At 43.9% G+C, this 21,587-nt stretch overlaps 1 protein-coding gene across 3 annotated transcripts in view; it reads left to right on the plus strand.

Moving 5' to 3' along the window:
* The window catches only part of MYO5B (myosin VB), a 251,727-nt gene that overhangs the window by 215,601 nt on the left and 14,539 nt on the right, over positions 1 to 21,587 (plus strand). For all 3 annotated transcript variants that reach the window (XM_063295830.1, XM_063295833.1, XM_063295832.1), the window contains 2 exons: positions 15,658 to 15,856; positions 20,987 to 21,080. In XM_063295830.1, coding sequence (XP_063151900.1) covers positions 15,658 to 15,856; positions 20,987 to 21,080 — 293 coding nt within the window. The remainder of the gene's footprint in view (positions 1 to 15,657; positions 15,857 to 20,986; positions 21,081 to 21,587) is intronic.

A 21,587-nucleotide genomic window follows, 5' to 3' on the forward strand; every position in this document is an offset into this window, starting at 1 on the left:
TTTTCTCTTTCTTTGGGATGTATTTTGTTGCCGTCTCCTGAACAATGCTGCGAACTTCTGTCCAGAGTTCTTCCGGGACCCTATCTACTAAGTCCAGTCCCTTAAATCTATTCTTCACCTCCATTGCATATTCCTTAGGAATATTAGTGAGCTCATATCTAGCTGATCTGTGGGTCTTCCCTAATCTCTTTAGTCTGATCCTAAATTGTGCAAGAAGAAGTTCGTGATCTGAACTACAGTCAGCTCCAGGTCTTGTTTTTACCGACTGTACAGATGTCCGCCACCTTTGGCTGCAAAGGATGTAGTCAATCTGATTTCAGTGTTGTCCATCTGGTGAAGTCCATGTATAAAGCCGTCTCTTAGGTTGTTGGAAGAGAGTGTTTGTTATGCAGAGTGAATTGTCTTGGCAAAATTCTATCAGCCTATGTCCTGCTTCGTTTTGTTCTCCCAGGCCATACTTACCTGTAATTCCAGGTGTCATTTGACTGCCCACCTTAGCATTCCAGTCTCCTGTGATGAAAATAACATCTCTTTTAGGCGTGTTGTCCAGTAGGTGCTGCAGATCCTCATAGAACTGCTCTACTTCAGCTTCTTCAGCATTTGTGGTTGGGGCGTATATTTGGATCACTGTGATGTTAGATGGCTTGCCCTGAATTCGAATTGAGATCATTCTGTCGTTTTTTGGATTGTATCCAAGCACTGCTTTAGCCACTTTACGATTAATTATGAAGGCTACTCCATTTCTTCTGTGGTCCTCTTGTCCGCAGTAGTAGATCTGGTGGTCATTTGATGTGAAGTGGCCCATTCCAGTCCATTTCAGTTCACTGACGCCCAAAATGTCTATCTTTAATCTTGACATCTCACCAATAACCACATCCAATTTGCCCTGGCTCATAGATCTTACATTCCAGGTTCCAATGGTGTGTTGATCCTTAGAACATCGGATTCGCCGTTCACCACCAGCACCGTCGGCCACTAGCCGTCCTTTCGGCTTTGAGCTAGCTGCATCATCACGTCTGGGGCTAGTTGAACTCATCCTCTGTTCCTCCCCAGTAGCATTTTGACCATCTTCCGACCTGGGGGTCTCGTCCTCCGATGGTATACCGACATATCTCTGGTTGTACTGATCCATTTAGTTTTCACGGCAAGGATACTGGGGTGGGTTGCCATTACCTTCCCCAGGGATCGCATTTAGTCTGACCTCTCTGTCATGACCTTCCCGTCTTGGGTGGCCCTTCACGGTTTAGCTCATGGCATCATTGAGGTGCTCAAGCTCCAGCACCACGACAAGGTAACGATCCTTTGCTGAAGGTTGAAAAACTAATTAAAAACAATTTTATAACAATGCAATGAGCTACTATACACACCTCTTGATTTCTTGGCGTCCCATCACCCACAATAGCTGCCAAATTGGTATCTTAATTTCTCAACCAATTCCTCTTTGATTATTGGTTACCCACAGTGAAGCTTAATGTCCTGAATTTGAGCCTTCCTCATGCAATAACAAAAGAGAGAGTTTTACATCACCCCCATGAATAGCCTCCATCTGTTTATCTAATAAAACATCAGATAAAAAGGAAGGTGAAGGGAAAGGCTCAATGCATAAAATGGGGCATTGATAAGATCACAGCCAGATACCTGTTGGTTTGAACGTAATGGGTGATCTTGGTATAGTAACACACCTTACATTTTAAGCTTCCTTTTAATTAGGCTATTAATAAGAAAAGGTTATGCATAGTCTTCCCCAACCTGGTAAACTGTTCTGATTGGAATTGTAGACCTCTGGGATACAGAAGGCTAGTATACTTGTCAGAAGATTACATCAATACTAGTTACATTGAAAGTCAGCTGTATCTGAAGCAAGGATCTTACCTGGAACCTTGAAAGAACTAAACCTGGAACCTTTTACCTGCAAAACATCCATGTTTTACTACTTTGAGTGGGGAAGAAGTTTCAGTTAGCATTCTTTTGACTGCTGTTTGTGGCAGCAACCTTGTAAAGTAAGGAAACAAAACAATTATATAGCTAAAGTTGTTCCTAACCATTTCTTCTTTGTGAATGTTAGTCATTCCCTTGTATACTGATTTTTCTTTTGCTGACCTATAATTCTCTCTCCTTCTCACTCACACATTTGTCCCTTTGCTACAGTTATCCTGGTCAACTCTGCCAACATTCCTTTGGCCAAGTTTTCCATCACATGGACATGCAACTCGTTCATAGCCCCATTTGCTCCTGGGCTCCCGAGTGCATGAATCTAGGCGATATGGCAAATACATCAGAATCACTGGTCTTTTCAAACTGACCTTGTTCCCCCCCCCATGGATTCAGAACCATGATGTTTCTTAAAAGGTAGCATGCTGATTTCTTCAGCAGTCACCCCAAATCACCCATACTCCATCATTCTTATGTCCAGCCACAACACACAACATAATAGGATTTTGTTCATTAGAAGATGCTTAGAAAGTTTGGAACTATGGCTATCCAAAGTCCTCTCTTGCCAAAAAAAGATATACAGGGCAGGATGTGGTAGTGCCAAGGACAGCAAAGAATCACTCTCTTGTAAGATAGAGTGGACAAGACGTTCTCCATTAGCCACAGTACCAACATGCCTTTGCCACCTCTTTTTTCCTGCCATGTCCTTGTGATGTTGTCTTCTGTAACAGCTGGGGCTGGGCTTGTAGAATAAAAGGTGAGGAGCCCCTACTCTCTTCTCCCAGAAATTCTCTTGAGTTTTATGCACCCTAGCTTGCCTGGGCACAGTGGCTTCATGGTGCTTTCAGTGCCACCACCCATCTGCCTAGGGAACACCTTCCCCATAACCCCAGCATGTGGGGCAGATAGGAGTCCCACAGCCTATAGCAGCAAATCCCAGAATTATGATACAAGTCCAATAGCTGAGTGGAGATGTAGCTCTGGATTGAATGGTTGGATTCTTGATGCTTTCTTGTTTTCCTGCAGACATTTTGTTACCAGACTAGGTAATCATCAGTGCATGAGCTAGGGGAAAAGGGGTCTACCCTGGGAGTCAGCACAACAAACTTTAATTGTAAATTCAGCTTTATAAAGAAGGTGTAAAGCTTTCCTTTAAGCAGTCTCTTGAAATGACAGTGATGGTTGGTGAAAAGGCTCCTGTATTTTGCTAAGATGATAGGCAAGGTATTGAAACGAATCTCCCATAGAATGGTACAAAGCAGAAGTAAAATTGCAGACCAAACCATGGGATGGTTTCCTGGCTGGCTTTTGCTGGAATCTCCTGGAGGTCACAGGTTTCCAAGATGTATAAAAAGAAAAGAACTATACAAATTCCTGCACTTGTGCAGAGAACGTAAAATTACAGACAATGAGTGCAAAGACTAAACTCCCAGAGGCATTTAGACGTTTAAGTAACAACGTACATTAAAATAAGCTGTAAAATTCTGGTGGTGATTGCTAGCTGAACTTGGTTACTTATATCTACTTGAACAACAATTCCTTGAATCAGATGTTCCTTCGTGATTCAGTATTATCTTGACTCACGTTTAGCTTTTCTGGAAAATCCAAGCTTATATTTTGAAGTTTCCAGGAGATGGTACACACTTCTTCTAGCTTTCCCTCCAAGAACTTTCATGGTATTCTAGACACCGAGTTCTCCTGTTCCCCTTCCTCTGGGGCTCTGAGACTGCTTAAAGTTGTCATTAGCTGTTCTGGTGTTAAGACAGCATCTTCCGTTAAGTACACAGGAAGCAACAACAGTTTTGCTATGGGTGCAATCAATAAGCCTCCTCAACCACTCAGTGTTGCAGCCAGGTGACCCTGGGAAGATCATCCCCGTGCCTCTTGGCCACTGTAAGCTGGTGTGAACACCCCTCCCTCCCTACGGGCTTTGGACATCATCTTCCACTTGGACAGTGGGAGAGGCTAGATCTTTCAAACCAGGGTTTCTCTTGTACTCAACAGTTCTTTGATATGACCCTTGGCTCAGAGACCTAGCAACTGTTCAAATAACAGCTGTCCAGTGGTGTTGCTGCAAGGGCTGTTCTCTATTCCTCTGCTGCTTCAGACCACAACTCCTCCATCACATCTGTCAGCTGTGTTTGAATTGCTTTTGAACATGGGCCCACCACTTTTTCTGAAGAATGCTAGAGAGAGCTGGCTCTCTCTGTGTGCTTCACAGCACAAGTCTCCTCTCCATCTTCTTAACACCTGTCAGATGTTGTTCAGACTGTTTCTTCAAACATGCTCTTTCAGAAGAGAAGCCTGTCCCACTCCCTGCAGTTAGTTGTTCGCAGTGATTTTTGACAATGGTTAAACTTGCTGGCCTATCTGTTTGTCAGAACATGCCTAATTCCCAGACCCAGCCCATATTTACAAAGTGATTGTGGATACATTGGTGTGGGCTTTCACAGCCAGTGTCTGTTGGGCAGTGCTGAGCTTCATGGTTTAGTCACCGTGGGTCTAGACAGCAGGTTTCCTGAAAGAGCAGAGCAGACCACCTTGCCTCTGAAGATGCCAGCCACAGTTGCCTGTGAAACATTAGGAAATCTGCTACGGTAGTCCTTGGGTTATGATCACTCATTCAGCGATCGTTCAAAGTTATGACGGCACTGAACAAGGGAGACTTACTACTGGTCCTTGAAGTTCCAGCTGTTGCAGTGTCCCCGCAGTCATGTAACCACCATTTTCAACCTTCCCTGCCAGCTTCCCACAAGCAAGGTCAATGGGGAAGCCGGCAGGAGGTCGCACGTTGCTCCCGCTCTCGCTGCTTTTTCGCCCATCTGTAGTCTGTGACCCCTGCCCACGGCACCTGCCCACTTGCCTGCTGGCCTGCTTGCCTAGGTCACCCACCTCTTCCCACATCACAGTCATGTGAGGTCCTCAGGTTACAATGGCAACAGGGACTGCCAGGATTCCTGTCACTAAGGGATGCGGCCACATGACATCGTGTTTTACAACTGCATCGCTTAGCAGTGGAAATTCTGGTCCTAACCGCTGTTGTAACTCGAGGGCTACCTGTATCTAGATCATAGTCACTATACCCTGAGGCTGACTGGGCGGTGTTTGGTGGAAGGAAACAAAGCCAGGAGAATTCACCAATCCTTTTTTCTTAATTTGATTTGCGTACAGGAAACAAAGAAAACATCATTTGGTGGCACTGCACCTGGGGTAGAATAGGACCAGTAGGGGGGTCAGCAAATCTTGTGCCAGTATAGTTTTTTATTTTTTTTATTTTATTTTATTTTATTTTATTTTATTTTATTTTATTTTATTTTATTTTATTTTATTTTATTTTATTTTATTTTATTTTATTTTATTAATTTATACACTGCCCATCTCTCCCCCACAGGGGGACCCTGGGCGGCTTACAATAAAACAGGATTAAAATTCAAAACCATTCCAATACAAAACACAATAAAAATACAAATATAATAAAATCTAAATGGCAAAAAGATTTTAATCAGTCCTTGAGTGTAATAGGCCCCTCAAAATCAGTTTACGGCGCTAGCCATCAGATTCATTTGGGAACCCCTGGACTTTCCTTGCTGTCTTAAACTTTCATTTGGAATGGAACTGAACAGCTTGATCTTTAAGGCAGAATAGATTTCAGTCCTTTAAAACAATTTTATTTATTGCGTGTGGCCCCCTGGTAGCCTCTCATCTCCTGTAGTCTAATGAGATGTGAATGAACTGCTGTGTCAGGTCATCTCATAAATGGCAAGGCAATATCCAGAATAGATTTAAGGTTCATGCCTCCAGCAAGATTTTCTTGACTGATGGATGGAAACATTAACTGCTTTCCATTTATTCAACGGGGCCAAGCTGTCACAGGTGTTCTAGGTTTGTAATTTACACAATTGTTGGAAGTCAAGACTAATGGTGCCCTTCTTAAGTCAGCTTCTTTACAGAACAATCTAGGAATTTTAGGAGAGCTTTTGCAGACAATAGGTGAGCCAAATCAGCAACTCTGATTTCTTGCAGTCTGTTCAGGAACTCTGCCAAGTCTTGTGCTTGATAGCCCAAACTGATCTTGGGTGCCTGGTTCAGCAGTTGGGTAGTTATGCTTAGCACTCACTGCTTTGAGATTTTTTAGTTTCCTGCTTCCACCCCACTAGAGGGGAAATTCAAGTTATTTCTCCCAAGTTGCTTGCAGAAGGTATCCTTCCAAATTAGCTCCTGATTCGTTTCCTGTCACCTCTGTTCCAGGCCAGGGTACACATGGCATTAATTATATAGTTTTTCCATCTTAAGCTCTTTTCTTCACAGTTTGCTCCGATGAATCCCTAATCCACAAAACATGGTGGGGTCTTTAACCCTTTGTGCCCCTCGCCACAAGTCTGATCTCTTTGTACCTATAATTCACATGAGGAGGACGAGGAGGAGAAAGCTTTTTCTCCTGTTCAGATTGCTGGCTGGGTGTGGGGGCCAGTCCAGAATGAGGCCAACACAGAGGAGAAAGAATCAGAGCCTTCAGAACTGCATGCAGAGGGCTTGCTCTGAAATGCTGCCCTGAATCAACAATATGCAGCTGTGAAAGCTTGCATTCAAGGAGAACTGTGTGTGTTTAATGTCTTCTGTAGTTAGGCCTTCAGATTATGAAAGATGTGTCTTGATTGAAAAATCTGAAACTTTTCCGATGGCTATATTTCAGGCCCTCCCACTCAGAATGAAATAATGTGTCACACGTGGGGTCTGTAATCTGAGGTCCTATTCTTTGGTTGTCCTTCATTTTGCAAAATCCAAAGGTCTGGTAAAATCACACATCTCCTACATTACTCAGTTACTCAATCTCGGTTATGTTGATCATGCAAACCATGGCTGGCTGACTTGGACCACCCCTTTCGATGTACCCTTGCACCTAGGGCAGTTGTGAAGGACATTGGAAATACCCAATCCAAGTTCAGCTTTCCAGGATAGGGGTTTCCCACTGCCACCTGTAATCAAAAGATGGCTGTGGTGGTACAGAGCCTTCCACATTATAGTAAGTACATAGAAGTATATAGAAATGGTTTGATGGCTTTTGATAGAAGTAGTGCAGATGCATAACCTAACACCCAGTGCTGTGACCCTGGAGTGGAGATGGTCAGCAGAAAGTAGCAGAATGCAAATAAACACCAAAGTTTATGGTACATGTTGATACCATCCAGAAGGTACCACAAATGTGAAAAATAACAGTAAGGTCAACTGAATAGCTTATCAGAGCATTAGCTTATTGAATAGCTTATCAAATTGAATAGCTTATCAAATTGAATAGCTTATCAAAGCAGCAGGAAATGATGCTGGGTGATTACATTACCCCCTTATTTTTCTGTTATTTATCTGTTTCAGTGTTATTGCCAAGGTATATAATGTAGGGCAGTGTTTTCTCAACCTTGGCAACTTTAAGACATGTGGACTTCAACTCCCATGCATGGCTGGCTGGGGAATTCTGGGAGTTGAAGTCCACACGTCTTAAAGTTGCCAAGGTTGAGAAAACACTGATGTAGGGAGTGGACTTGCTTGGGCCTCTCCTGCAGTCTGCCGGCAGGGAACCCAGTGACTCACTGTAAGTATTTTCCAATAAAGTATTCTCTGTTGTTTCTATCTCCAAATGCTTTGGTTGTGCTTTTAGTGAGTGTTTGCCTCACAACATGCCTGGCTTCCCTATAACCTTCCTTCTGTACGATAAGGCTCAGTTTATGTGGTTGTCCCAAAACATAAGCACACTCATCCAGATGTGACCTGCGGGAATAAAACTGCACGTAGCAGTATCTTTTGTGGTTCCTGGTTACAGGCTTGGGTATTTGTCAGCATGCTTGCAACTGAGGTCTCCTTTTTTTGCCTTTGATCTGCATCTGACTATTACTTTTTCTCTCTGCTTTCTGTCCTCTTCTTCTTTCCCTTTCCTCTGTCCTTTCTTTCTAGCAAGACTGAGGACTGGGGGTACCTGAATGAAGATGGAGAACTCGGCTTGGCCTATCAGGGTCTAAAACAAGTAGCCAGGTCAAATATTTTTTTCCCCTTCTTTTTCTGCTCTTTGGGGGCTATCATTTTCTTCCCTTGCTTTTTCCTGAAGCTAGAAATGGGTACAGTTCACAGATATCTAAACCTTGGGAGCTGTTGTTATTATTTCAGACTCATCCTTGCTGCCTGGGTTATGACCAGTGACTAGCTCTAATATGTGAGTTTGCCTTAAGATTAATCACAACGTAGCATCCGACATAGTTTGGTGGAAAGTTTTGGTAGGACTGCTCACCAGGCTAGTTAGCGTGGCTTTCTGAAGTGAGGATGATCACCTCTAGGGTTGACTGCAGAACCAAGGGGGCCCTTGGCAGAGCCCTCCCCAACCTTCCACTGCGTCACTGAGCTTTGGTACCGGATGGTAGAAAGAAGTGATGGATTGGATGTGCTATTTTAATTTTTCACTAACCTGGGGACTCACAGGATGTATCAGCTACTGGTTGATGTGATCCTCATCAGGTCAGCCATCCACAGACAGATACTCCTCGTTTAGTGACCACAGTTGGGACCGGCAACTCAGTCATTAAGTGAAGCAGTCACTGTGACTGTGCTTATGATCTTACTTCAGCTTTCCTTTGCTTTACAGATCTGCAAAGGTTGTAAATGCAAGGATTGGTCGTAAAGTTTCTTTTCCATCATTGTCATAATTGCAGATGGTCACTAAACAAGGCAGTCGCTAATGAGGACTGCCAGTACTTTTATTACCTGCGCATTCTAAGTAAACCTATCAATATTTAAAACAGCTCAAATCAGCATAAATATCCCAGGCTTTATGACTTCTGTGCGTGCTGTAGGGACAGTTTAATACATTATGCACTTAACAAATCAATTCACAAAGCATGTAGCCCCCAGACCTGTAAACTATTCTAGCTTGTGACCACAGTATCTGTCTGCAGATCATTTTGAATTAGTCACATTTCTCAACCAAATCTTCATACTTTTGCATGTACATTTGAAGAACCTTGGTATATACACCAAAAAGATTTAATATGTGAAAAAGCCCTACATTTTTCCTGGGGCATTTATTTTTAACTGGGATAGAAATTACCATTTATCTGAGGTCTAAACAGCTATGCAGTTAGGAGAGATGTGTGTTCAGTAAAAAAAACCCAATACCCATCCATCCAATAAATGCAAACAAGCAGATTTTAGGATAAATAATATGCATGAAGGATATTTGCATATTGTTGCTTAGTTAATAGAGTTTTCAAGCAAAAAATTTAAAATGGCTTTTCTTGACATCAGATTTTTAATATTTGCCTGCATCAGCTTTTCTTTTGCAATTTATTATTTTATACAACTATACAAATGGGTACCATTTTACTCAGTGCCGTGCCATCTTCAGTTTGATATGTAGTAAAGTACAAGAACAATTTCAACCATTTATCTTCAGAATATCTCCATCGTTACTCAGACAACTTATCATTTGTTCCTCTAACACAAAAAGGATCTTACATGCTATGGAGATGGTAAGTGTGAACCCTCAGATCAAGGTTTAAGTAACTGTATTTAGAGTTGATGTTATTTTCATTATTTGAGCCAAGGGGAAGAAAGGGGTATTTATTTTGGCAGTTTGCTAGAAACGGTACATGATTTACAATAAATTGATTGATTTATCACTTATTTTTAAGAAATTTGTAAGCTGTTTTGTAATTCATTCTAAAGCAGTAACAAGGCAGCCAAACGCAGGCAACACAAGAGGGTAAGAGCTGAAATAGAAAACTCTGTACTGTAGAAAATCTTTGAAAGTTAGTGAAAAGCAGCCTTTAAATTTAAGCATTTTTAGAAGCTGGTTTAAACAACTGATTCATACCAAAAGGTTCAGGTCTACCAGGAAGGCGTTCTAAGGCTAAGTGTCATGTTCATCGTTCCAATGGTTTGAATACATCGTAACGTTTCACATGTCACTCTCCTGTTCCGTGTCTGTCATTTGCGGGGAGGGGAATTTCAGCCGTGCCAGGCTGTAATCTCCTTGCTGTTCTGCAGGAATGTATGTTTGGGTTATGACATGTCTTCAAGGTTACTTTCCCAGGCCGATGTGTGACGGTTGCCAACACCTGGGAGGGGGTGGTTGCTATGGTGGGGCGAGGGGCGGGATTGGGTTTGAAGCGAGGGTATTTAGTTTGTATTTGGCGCGCTTTTGCTCATTCTCAGCTTTCTCTGTATTTGCATACTATTCCTTTAATAAATCAGTTATCTTTAAGCCCGAGCTTGTGAGACTGAGTATTTGGGTTTAGGCAATCGTTACATAAAGCTGAGAATCATAATGAAATTTTCCGCTAGCCCCCATCCAAGCCTTTGGTGAAGGGGAGAGCTAGCGATGACTTTAACAATGGATGGACGAATCGGGGCGCAACAGCGCTCCAGCGGGGACGGCATGGCGGAAGCTCGGTCGGGGCTAGCTCATGCCACCTGGAGACCCCAATACCCCACGTTTCCGGAGGTGGAATTCGCTGATCGGCGGGTCAGGCCGCAACGGGCAGAGTCGCGGGGGAGCGACCTCAGCGCGGTGGCCGGTAGCGATGTTCCGGAGTCGGGGATGGGTTTGGAGGTGGAGAGCGGCGCCCCGGTGTGGTCCCCGGAGTGGCTGGCATCCTTGATGGCCCAGGCTGGGACGCGGCGTGGCTGCATGGTTCCGGCGAAGGAGGGCGGCACATCGGCATTTTCGTTGGAGTGGTGGGTGTTCCTGCTGACCGAAGCCGAGCTGCGGTGCGAGCGCTCGGAGGCGCAGCGGGACTGGATGAGGAACTTCCTGTGGCTGGAGATGGCGCTGCTCCACGGGATGCAAGCGCGGCAGGAGAGAGCCATCGTTCCTGCCTGTGTCAGCGCCAAGAAGGGTGCGGCCTCGAGGGGCCTGGGCTGCGTGGAGAGCGGCGGCGGTCGGGCGGGATGCAGCGGAGAGGCCGAGGTGAGACAGCCCGCCTTGGGGCCTGAGGAAGAAGGCGACGCATTCATCGCACTGAGGGCGGAGGAGGTGGACCCACCGAGCGAGGCTGGCGATCAGCGAGAAATCCTGGATTTCGGGCGAGATAGGGGTGGGTTTCAGGGCTTTGTTTGCTGGAAGCATGTCCCTCCGGACTGAGTGGAGGGGCGGGGCTCTGTGGTTTGCTTTAGCATTCTCATGCTGTTTAGCCTTTTGCATTTATATGCTGTTTAACCACTGTAACCTGTTCCTTGCGTTTTGTCATGATCGCAATGTTCAATGCTAATATCTGCATCGTGAAAATTTTCATGCCAATGCTTAGATCTTGTGTAGAGATGAATGGGAGCGTTTCACATGTGGATTCTTTGATGCGTGTCTTCCTATGTATAGGTGCTGATGCGTGTCCCACACTGTAAAATCACTTAGCCCGTCTTTATTCTGCCTAGCCGCATGAACTTGCTGCTTAGTTTAGTTTCTTTAAGGGGGGCGATATGTCATGTTCATCGTTCCAATGGTTTGAATACATCGTAACGTTTCACATGTCACTCTCCTGTTCCGTGTCTGTCATTTGCGGGGAGGGGAATTTCAGCCGTGCCAGGCTGTAATCTCCTTGCTGTTCTGCAGGAATGTATGTTTGGGTTATGACATGTCTTCAAGGTTACTTTCCCAGGCCGATGTGTGACGGTTGCCAACACCTGGGAGGGGGTGGTTGCTATGGTGGGGCGAGGGGCGGGATTGGGTTTGAAGCGAGGGTATTTAGTTTGTATTTGGCGCGCTTTTGCTCATTCTCAGCTTTCTCTGTATTTGCATACTATTCCTTTAATAAATCAGTTATCTTTAAGCCCGAGCTTGTGAGACTGAGTATTTGGGTTTAGGCAATCGTTACACTAAGGAACCACCACAGATCAATGAAGTGGATCTTTTGATGGACACACACTTAGAGCAGTGCAGATTTCCAGTGATGGATAAAGTTATAAGGTTGAAAAGTGTTATATGGATCCATTCCATCACCTCATCCAGATTCTTATTCATGTGGACCATCTGTGTCACTTAGACAGTATATGGTGGCATCACAGTCCAAACTCTGTCTCTCCACAAGCTTCTTACAGACACTGAAAAGCATACGTGATAGCCTGGGGCCATGTGTCATCCTACAAACTGCAAACTGAAAGGATAGGACAGAAGCCACTCTGCAGCACATGATAGGCTGAAATTGTTGGAGTTTTGTGCCATCCAAGTTAAATAAGCAAAACAACAATGGTGTCTGATACCTTTGAGAAGTCTGGCAAAAGCAGGAGAGTTTCATTCACACTGTCCACTCCTGGCCATTTATCTACCAAGGGTACCAAAGCTATGTCAGCCTTGAAGCCACATTTCACCCAATTAATCATTTTCTCCAATGCCCCAGAGAGTTGAGAATCCTCAACTTTACTAAACTTTGCCTAAGAAAAGAAGGTTGGAAACTGGAATGAGTTGACTAGGCTCAAAAGATTCAAATAAGGTGTAGATACAAAAAGCTACAGCACTGTATGAACAACTCTGGGGAAGCCCCAAATAGCTAATTCCACGATCTGTGATTCTTAGCTAATGAGCATAATCTTCACCTTCTCATTAGCCTTTTCCAGGTAGAACTTGGGCACAATCAATCTAGCCGAAATTTCAGCATAGAACGTGTTCAGCATCTACACCTACATCTAGGCAAAAGGGATATTTGCTGAAGTCTAACAGAGAGATTATAAAATATGCAGCAGACCCACCATGCAGCAACTACGGGAAAATCCTACCTGCTGCTATTATTTATCCCTAGTTCAGCCTTGATGTGCCATTTCTAGCTTACATATAAGGCTATTCTAAATCTAGCCTGAATTAATTTCATAGCAGTTTATACAGAAAACTGGATCAAGATTGGTGAAAGGTATGGTGCCTAGGCTGATTCTGTCCAGGAACTTCATGCTATGAGATAATCCAATACAGGGGACCATCTATGAGGATGCCTATTAAATCCGAAAGAGTGGTGCTGGTCTCTTAGTCAGCTTTCCAGAATGACTTGATACTGTCATTGGGTGACTAAATTTGTGTAACATCCTTAACTTGGTTAGTGAATACACTAAATCAGGTAGGTTGGGTTCATACAACATGTTAACCCCTATGCATACTAATTAAAGTGAAAATTAACCATGTTTAGCATCTTGTGCCATTCTGTTTTAACTGTGTAGGAAAGTTTTTCTCAACCTAATAATACCATTAGATGAACAATAACCCATGGCCTCCATTACCTGCAGATAATACCAGTGATAGTCCAACACATTTATGAGGAGTATGAGGCACAGAAAGTTCTCCTGCATCTTTTTTTACCAGTTGTTTCCAATTTGATGAAAGAAACATGACTTCTAAAATTCATTTGGAAGGAGAAGAGAATTTCATAGACTTTTTACTAAGAGGAGCATCACATTCCTGCCCTTGTTTAATATGGAGGTAGCCAAGGAGTGTATGGCTGGCTATTGGCCTGTCTTGTGTCACATTACCTGTCTCCAACAAGCTGCAGCCTTCCTGACTTTTCCTGCAGCCGCCAAATCCCAAAGCTTATGGTTAGCTGGGAATGTGTTTGATTCTACCTCCCTGCTTAAGAATTGCACCACCAGCTTGCCGAAAGCTTCTGGTGATATTTGCTAACCGGAGAATGTATGCTACTGTGATTGGAGGTGGGTAGAATTTGCAGGCAGACAATCTTAAACTGTAACAACCACTGGACAGGCATATAGGACAGCAGGGAAAAGCCAACAGGTCCTCTTGGGCACACTCAGAACCATCATCTGCCTTTCCTGCCGTCCAAGCATACTTATATGGTACGGCATATAACTCAAGACTGCAGGAGTGTTTATATGTTTATGTGCATTTTCTGTGTGCATTACAATTTCTCCATGAGTTGAAAACTCAAAACTTAACTGTTTCTGATCTTTTGAGAAAATCAGGGAAAATTGTGGTGGGTGGGGGTGGGGGTTGGATTTCAAGATGGCTTTCTTCACTTCTCCAGAGTGTGATGTGGTCCACCCACTCTACCACCTGAAAGCCATGCAGGCCGGGCCTAAAATTCTATGAGAACCAGTCCTTCTCAGCAGCCCCGCTTTTAAGAGGTTCTTGAAAAATCTTTGAAAAAGGATTAAGGGGGAGAGATTTCATTTCAAGCCAACTGTAATTGGTACCTTTTAAAAATCAATTTAGTTTACCAAATGTTAAGCTTATCTGCAGGCATATATAGGAGGGCTATAACCTTTTCAGTGATGAATCATACTCCCCACCGGAGTAGGTGGAAACTGATCCAGAAATGCAAAGAATTGCTCCATGCCACTTCTCTGGTGAAAAGTGCAGTTTGCTTCTAAATTCATAATTTTGCAGAATACACACTGTGCATCTATTTAGAAAAACGTCCCTTCCAGTTTGGCATGGAAAGAAACATGGCTTTAATTTCCTTGGTTCATTCTCTGTGGGTTTTCTTACTCTATTCTTTTCTTCCCCTTTTAATATCTGTTCTTCAGGATGCTTCATTTTAAAACAAATTCTTTCCCCATTTTTTGCTCTAGGAAAGGGCCAATTTACAAGAGAATTCATGAAGTTGTTCTTAGCTGGAGGTATCTTAAAGGGACCTCAGAAATGTGTAAGGGGAGCCATTCAGGATAGATGCCTGCCAATTCTGAAGCATAAAGTAACTAGGGTGATACCTTTGGGGAGACTGAGTTAAAAGGTGATCTCAATGCTTTTTTTTCTTTATTCTTGTTTCTGGAATCAGAATCTTTTTGAAATGTCTTGAGGGAGGGGGCTGTGTAGGCCTCCGCCATCTGGTCTATGTCCCCCTAATCTTTGAAGTTGTGGGAGGGGGGACACTTAGCAGACATCCTTGAGATGTTCCTTTGGCCACTTCAGATACTCCATCTAAGTAGAAAGGTGAGACATAAATCAAATAAATAACCTGGAAGTCCATATGGCGAATCAAGGCCCTTGATTCTTATTGACTGGCTGTCCTGGTAGCTAAAAGCAATGTGAAGAAAGTGATGTCTGGTAACAACCCGGCAGGCAGAGCAATTTAACAAATGGGTGTCTCCTCCACAATCTTTAGCTCCTAATGAAAGCAGCATCTGCCTGTATGTATATGAATAATGGGAGTGGGCAGCCATTCTCTGTGAAAAGAAAAGGGCTTGAGAGACAATATGTTGAATTCTCTATGTGAGGGTTTTGTTTTGGTTTGGGTTTTTTGGTGCCTTCAAGTCTACCTGGACTCCTGGAGACTGCCTGGACAGGTCCCTGCAGTTTCTTTGGCAAGATGTTTGGAAGTGGTTTGCCCTTGCCTGCTTCTTCCTAGGGGAAAGAGAAAAGGACTGGCCCAAGGTCACCCAGAAGGCTGTGTGTCTAAGGCAAGACTAGAATTAAAGGTCTCCCAGTTTCTGGCCTAGGGCCTTATCAACTATACCAAGCTGTTTTTCCTATATGTATATAGAATACACACACACACACACACACACACACTATACATCAATGAGCCTACATTTTTCCTGTTCACATGGCACAAAAGGACCTTGGAAGGAGCCTTTTGTTACCTAGGATCTGCCTACAGCTTCCGAAAGGCATTTGGTCTGTGAATCCAAGCCGTGGTCCATCACCACCAGAGGGGTCATGGCAGCTTCGGCATATTTTAGGCACCTCATGTCATTTGGGTGACAAAGTCCTTTTACCTTCCCCATCTTCCCCACTTTTCCTCCCTTCAGGCTCCTTGAGGCCCAACTCCAGGAACAGAGGAGGGAATATGAAGAGGAAGTCGAAGCCCTAAAGGACCAGATGGAGGCATTGAAGGAAGCGATGGAGAAACAGCATGAAGTCTTCCTCCAGACACTCCAGTTGTCCCCAGAAGCCCAAGTGGAGTTTGGCATCCAGCAGGAAATCACGCGGCTGACAAACGAAAACCTGGTACGGACAGTGAGCAAAAGGGCAGGGTCGTTTCTAGCATGGGCGATAGGGCCTCCTTTGAAAGATGGGTGCCCAGCTCTTCAGTCAAAAAAAAGTATTCCAAGGTGGCCTTCAGTGATTAGCAAGACCTGCTCGTAGATGTGCAATCTAAAAGATGCAGTGTGCAAACGGGGGACTGGGTGGGAGGAAGAAATATAAATGCAAAGTCAGCCAGCCAGACACTAGTTCTTAGTGATGTGCCAACCAGCTGGAGATGAAACAGTTCAAGAAGAAGAGGAGACAAAGCTGACCATCTCTCAGCAGAACTGCTGGGAAGGCTGTTCTGGAGCTGCTGGAATATCTCTGCCATAGGAGGCCACCTCTGCTTCTCAGAACGTCTTGCTATATTTGGAACTGCTCCCAGTGGCCCCTTGTTGGCTTCAATTAATTTCAGGGGTGTTCCTTTCAGTACCAGGTAAAAACCTTTTACCCCTTCCAGGTGTTTAAAATAGCCCATGGTTTATTGTCTGGTCTCCTTGCTTCCTATCCATGTTCTTAACTGCAGTGTTAGTTAAATCAACTTTTATGGTTTAGCAGTCCAGAGAGCTGTACTTTTTTTTTTTTTTGGTCCCTTCGAGTCAGTGTTGACTCCTGGCAACTGCCTGGACAACTCCCTGCAGTTTTCTTGGCAAGATTTCAGAAGTGTTTTGCCCTTGCCTGCTTCCTAGGGCTGAGAGGGAGAGACTGGCCCAAGGTCACCCAGCAGCTTTGTACCTAAAGTGGGACTAGAACTCACAGTCTCCCAGTTTCTAGCCTGGTGCTTTAACCACTACACCAAACTGGCTCTCACAAAATAGAAGCTTCCTAATCTTAAATGTGTGGAAAAGCAGAAAAGGGTGTATAAAACTAGAGGGCAGTAGAAAAGGATTGACCGTGAGGGGTAACTGGAAGAAGGAAGTCCTGTTGGACCCACCACTACTCCCCTTATTGATGTTAATATAATTATTTGTGTTAAGAAAAATGGTTTATAGTGTGCTATGTGGCGTTTATGCACCTCCCACAGCTCTCGCACATCTATCAGTGTTTGCCATGTTTGTGCCAGGACGGCGTTATTTACTGATCCAGCGATTTTTATGATTTGCAAAGCACCATCAACCTGCTCTGTGTTGTCCAAAGCTTAAAAGTAGGTCTTGCAAAGGTGTTCTATAGAGCTGACAAACTATGGAAAACCATCTTCCACAAGTATTCAGCAGCATATCGATCAAATTTGCCAACTGTGAGTGCTGAAAGAGAATGAGTGGGATCTTCAGTAATGAAGGATTTATTCAGTTTGGATGCCTCTCATAAATTAGTGGGCCATCTCAAGGAACCTTTTCTGATATTTTTCTTTAGAACCAATGGACAGGTCATTCTGGAGTCCTTGGTGCTCTCTGAGCCTTGTTGCTTTCTTGTAGACGTTTCATTGCCAGACTAGGCAACATCTTCAGTGTGAGAAGGGAGAGGGCCTTGCTCTCTGTTTATATACCATGGCTTGCTCTGCTTGTGTTGGTGGGGGTGTTGTTCTCTCCTTGGGAGTTCCTTGATTGGGCTGTTGTTTGCTGCTTGGTTGGTTGACTGAGTCGATAGTTCCTTGATTAGGGTGTATTGTGCTGTTCGATTGTTCATCTGGTGTTAATCCTAGTGTTGATTTTTGCCTACCTGGGTGTTGATTGCTGGCCAGGAAGTGTTCTGGTCTTTTAGCTAATTTCGCACTGAAGATGTTGCCTAGATGAAACATCTGCAAGGAACAACCAGGCTCAGAGAGCACCAAGGACTACACAGTTCAACCTCGAGCTACAAATATTCTCTTTGATTGGTACAGATCACTCTGTTTCCAGACTGAGTCAGTTCACAATTGTTCATTCGCAAGCCTTGTTTCTGTGTCAGTCTACCGATTTTTCTAAAAGCAACAGAAATCACAAACATCAAACTTTAAACATGTATTTTGATGTAAATGTTTTATGGATTTTTTTTTTCTTGAGCCAAGACTTGAATTACAAAATTCAGAGAGGTTCAAATACTAAACGATGTTTATGTTTGGATCCAGGTATTACTCTGAGAGGTTTGCTCAGGTCAGTGTGTTTTAAAATATAGAATGGACAAAAATAAAATTCAGAATTGACCATTTCCCTGTGGGAATATGCTTAATGTATAGAAAGGCATGACTGCAACAACAGCAGTGCTGCCATGGTTGAGCAGTAGCCTGGTATGGTACAATTTTCAGTGAATTTTCACTGGCTTCGTCTGCAATCAAGGATCTTCATGCATATTCCCTGTTGCATACTGTTCCCCAGCAGTAAAGGGCCAACACGTATCCTCCAACTAGCAGTAAATGTGAGGTACCCAGAGCCATACATTTACGTATTCTGCCTAACCGAGCCATTTATGCTGAGTTTAGTTTTAACCTCAGACAGCCTCATGTGCAAACTCAGCCTGTTTGGTTCATTTGTGGTTCACTCTATTATTGAAACCCAGAAAATGGGTGAATCCAATAACCAAGTGAAACATGCTGTGCTAACACCGCCATGTTGGAACGGCTGGGCCTGTGCCTCAAGTGAAGCTCATTGGATGGAGGGCCACTTGGAGAGCTGCATCCTTTAGGTGCAGGGAAGCTCTGCTCAAGGACCAGATTGGGAGGGCAGCAGGAACAGGCATGGCCCCCCAAAGCAGATTTTTCTGTCCACCTAACAGAGTTGATCCAAGTGTACTGTGTAGTAGAGTCACAGTCTGGTTAGGGAAGTGGATAGTTTGAGGTGAAAAACAGGGGCCATATATCTGGTGCCTGCTAACTAAATGTCCTGCATAAATCTTTTCTTGGGGACAACAAAAATACAGCCGGTGTGAGCTTTTCCAAGTTAGCTTTTGGGACATGCCATGCTTGCTGCCAGAGAAATATGGACTGAGCCATCACAGGAATCAGGATCAAAGGAAAGCAAAGGATTAAGATGGTCTAAATTTGCCCTAACCTCTAATTTCCCAGGAGTGTACTGGACTAGAAACCAGGAGACTGTGAGTTCAAGTCCTCCCTTTGGCATGGAATTTGGCTGGCCAGTCCCTCTCTCTCAGCCCAACCCATCTCACAGGGTTGTTGTTGGGGGAAAATAGGAGGAGGGAGCATTGTGCACATTGCCTTGACGTGTACAAAATAAAAATGGGATATAACAACAACTTCACAGGGCCAAAAGAAAAGTATCCCCCCCGCCACCACCAACTTTACTGTGGAACGCCCCCCCCCAGACACACTGTAAAATAAATAACATCAATGGGGGTCCCTAAAAATTGCCCAGCTTTGCTTTTTGTGTTTAAAGCTTTTATAAACTGGCTCTAAAAGCCACTGTTTATTTTCTGAACCACACTGTCTCCATTTTCTTTGCAGAACCAAGTTTTCAGTAAAATTCTAGGTACATTAAATAGGAAACTGGAGAGGGTGTTCCAAAAAACGGTGTGTCAACTTGCTCTTTAGAATAATTCAGGCTCACCATAGCAACTTGACAAATTATTTGACTCACAGTGCCTGACTGATTGGTAGAGATTGAAATACACCCTGGAAGAGAAATCAATGTATAACTTTAAAAGCTTGGTTGAGTCTGATGAGGAAAATAATAATAATAATAATACTTTTGTACTTCAGGTGAGGGGAAAATACTTCTTTCAATTGAAGGAGGAAATACATTCCTCAGACTTTTCTGACATTTTTTGTATAATTTATGTATTCCCCCCAATATCCAGACAGCATAATGAGATGTTCCTATTTTATCCTCACCACAGCCCTGCTAGGTTGTTTGAGCTGAATGCTGGTGATTAATAATCTGTCATGAATGAACTGTACCTGAGCAGAAACATCTCTGATGCACAGCATCTTCCTCATTAGTTTCCTGCAGCCTTTGATTATGGATGTGAGTCCATGACTAATGTCACAATGTCAGAAGGCTTTGGCCACATGAGAAGTCATCTCTCTGACATGGAATCCCTGAGCAGCAACAAAGGTTCTCTGAATGAAACAAGTTGTGGAAGTGTTTCTGACATCCAGCGCTTTCTTGATTCCAGCTATACTTTAAAATCCCATACCCTGGAATTCACTGTAGCTAGAGATTAACGTCAATCACTCCAAACTGAGTGGGCTGCTATGCTGTTTTTCTGGTTCCTACAGAACCTTTTTAAATGTATTGTTCAGTTGCCTGTTCAAAGTGGAAATGCTCTTCTGATGAGCAGAGTTGTTGAAGGTAAATCGGGGGGCTTAATGCTTTCTGGGGTTCTCCTGGACTCACTTGAGGAGCAGGGGCAGCCGTGGCCAGGAGGGCTTTTGCACAAATGCATCTTTGGTGCCTGTTGTGCCCATTCCTAGATCAGGAGGCACTGCTCACAGTCACTCATACATTAGTCACCTCCCAATTGCACTATTGCGACACCTGTACATGAGGCTGCCCTTGAAGAGCATTCAAAAGGTGCAGCTGATCCAGACAGAACACAACAGCATGTAGATTATTGGATGTACCATGATGTGCCCACATAATGCAATTCAAGGTGCTGGTTATCACTTTTGAAGCCCTCTATGGCACAGGGTCAGATTTCTTATGGATCACCTCTGCCCAACGGTTTCTTGCTGTCCCACTAGATTGGGCAGAGTGGGCATGCTCCAGGTCCTCTTTGTCAAAACAGTTTCACCTGGTGAGCCTGAGAATGTGTGCCTTCTCTCTCATGGCACCTGCCTTGTGGAACAGCCTCCCCCCCACCTCCACCCCAAGATGCAGACAGCCTGAACCCTGTGCACACCTGGTTCTTCCCCCAGGCACTGGAGCTGGTATATCAATGGAGGTCTGGTGTGAATGTGGTTTTGATTATATGTTGATAATGTGATTTTTAGGGGCCTTGACCCAGTTTTGTTTTTAATTGGATTTCTGTAGGTTAGTTATATTTTTATTTCTGTTTGTCCCCCCATTTCCCCATGGCAGCTGTATACTTTTGTTAAATAAATATATAAACTCATCTGCAAAGGAAGCCTGTCTTCCCTTTTGCTTCTTGTTATTTTATATGTGACTTGGCCAAATGCTTGTGTGTTGCTCCACTTGAGCAGTAGCTGAACTTGATCTGGATGTTGTTCCCATTTTTCAGGACCTGAAAGAGCTGCTCGAAAAACTAGAAAAGAATGAGAAGAAGCTGAAGAAACAGCTCAGGATTTATATGAAGAAAGTCCAAGATTATGAAGGTAACTTTAACTTCCGAGACGCCTTCTGTGGCTGAAATTTATACCCTGTTCTGTTCTGACAAAATAGTTGATACGACTAAAAAGCTGGCTTGTCCTTAAACCAACAGAAGCAAAGTATCCAGATCAAGGTGGGCAGCCCTGCCAAATTGGAGATCTGAGTAAGGCTTGATGGGAAGAATTAAGTGCAGCTGTTTTCCGAAGGAAGCGTATATTAGGAGCCCTCAAAATCTCTGGTTGTCCCTCCCACATCCTTTGCAGGGCTGTCTGCAACTCCTGAAACCAAAAGTGTCCTTTTCTAGGATCCAACAGCTTCTCTCTGCAGCTCTTATACTGTATGATCCCAGGAAGATTCAGCTGCTTTTTAAGAAGTGGCAGACAAGTGCTAGGTTGGCACCCCTGCATGACTCGAAGCATAGTTTTGCCTTTGAAAGTGCTGCATTGTCCTCCTACTCAGCAGTCTTCGTTGATTGGATAGTAGACTCTGCTGTTCTATTTATTGAAAGGGGC

Source organism: Candoia aspera, chromosome 2, assembly GCF_035149785.1.
Source record: "Candoia aspera isolate rCanAsp1 chromosome 2, rCanAsp1.hap2, whole genome shotgun sequence".
Classification (NCBI taxonomy): domain Eukaryota; kingdom Metazoa; phylum Chordata; class Lepidosauria; order Squamata; family Boidae; genus Candoia; species Candoia aspera.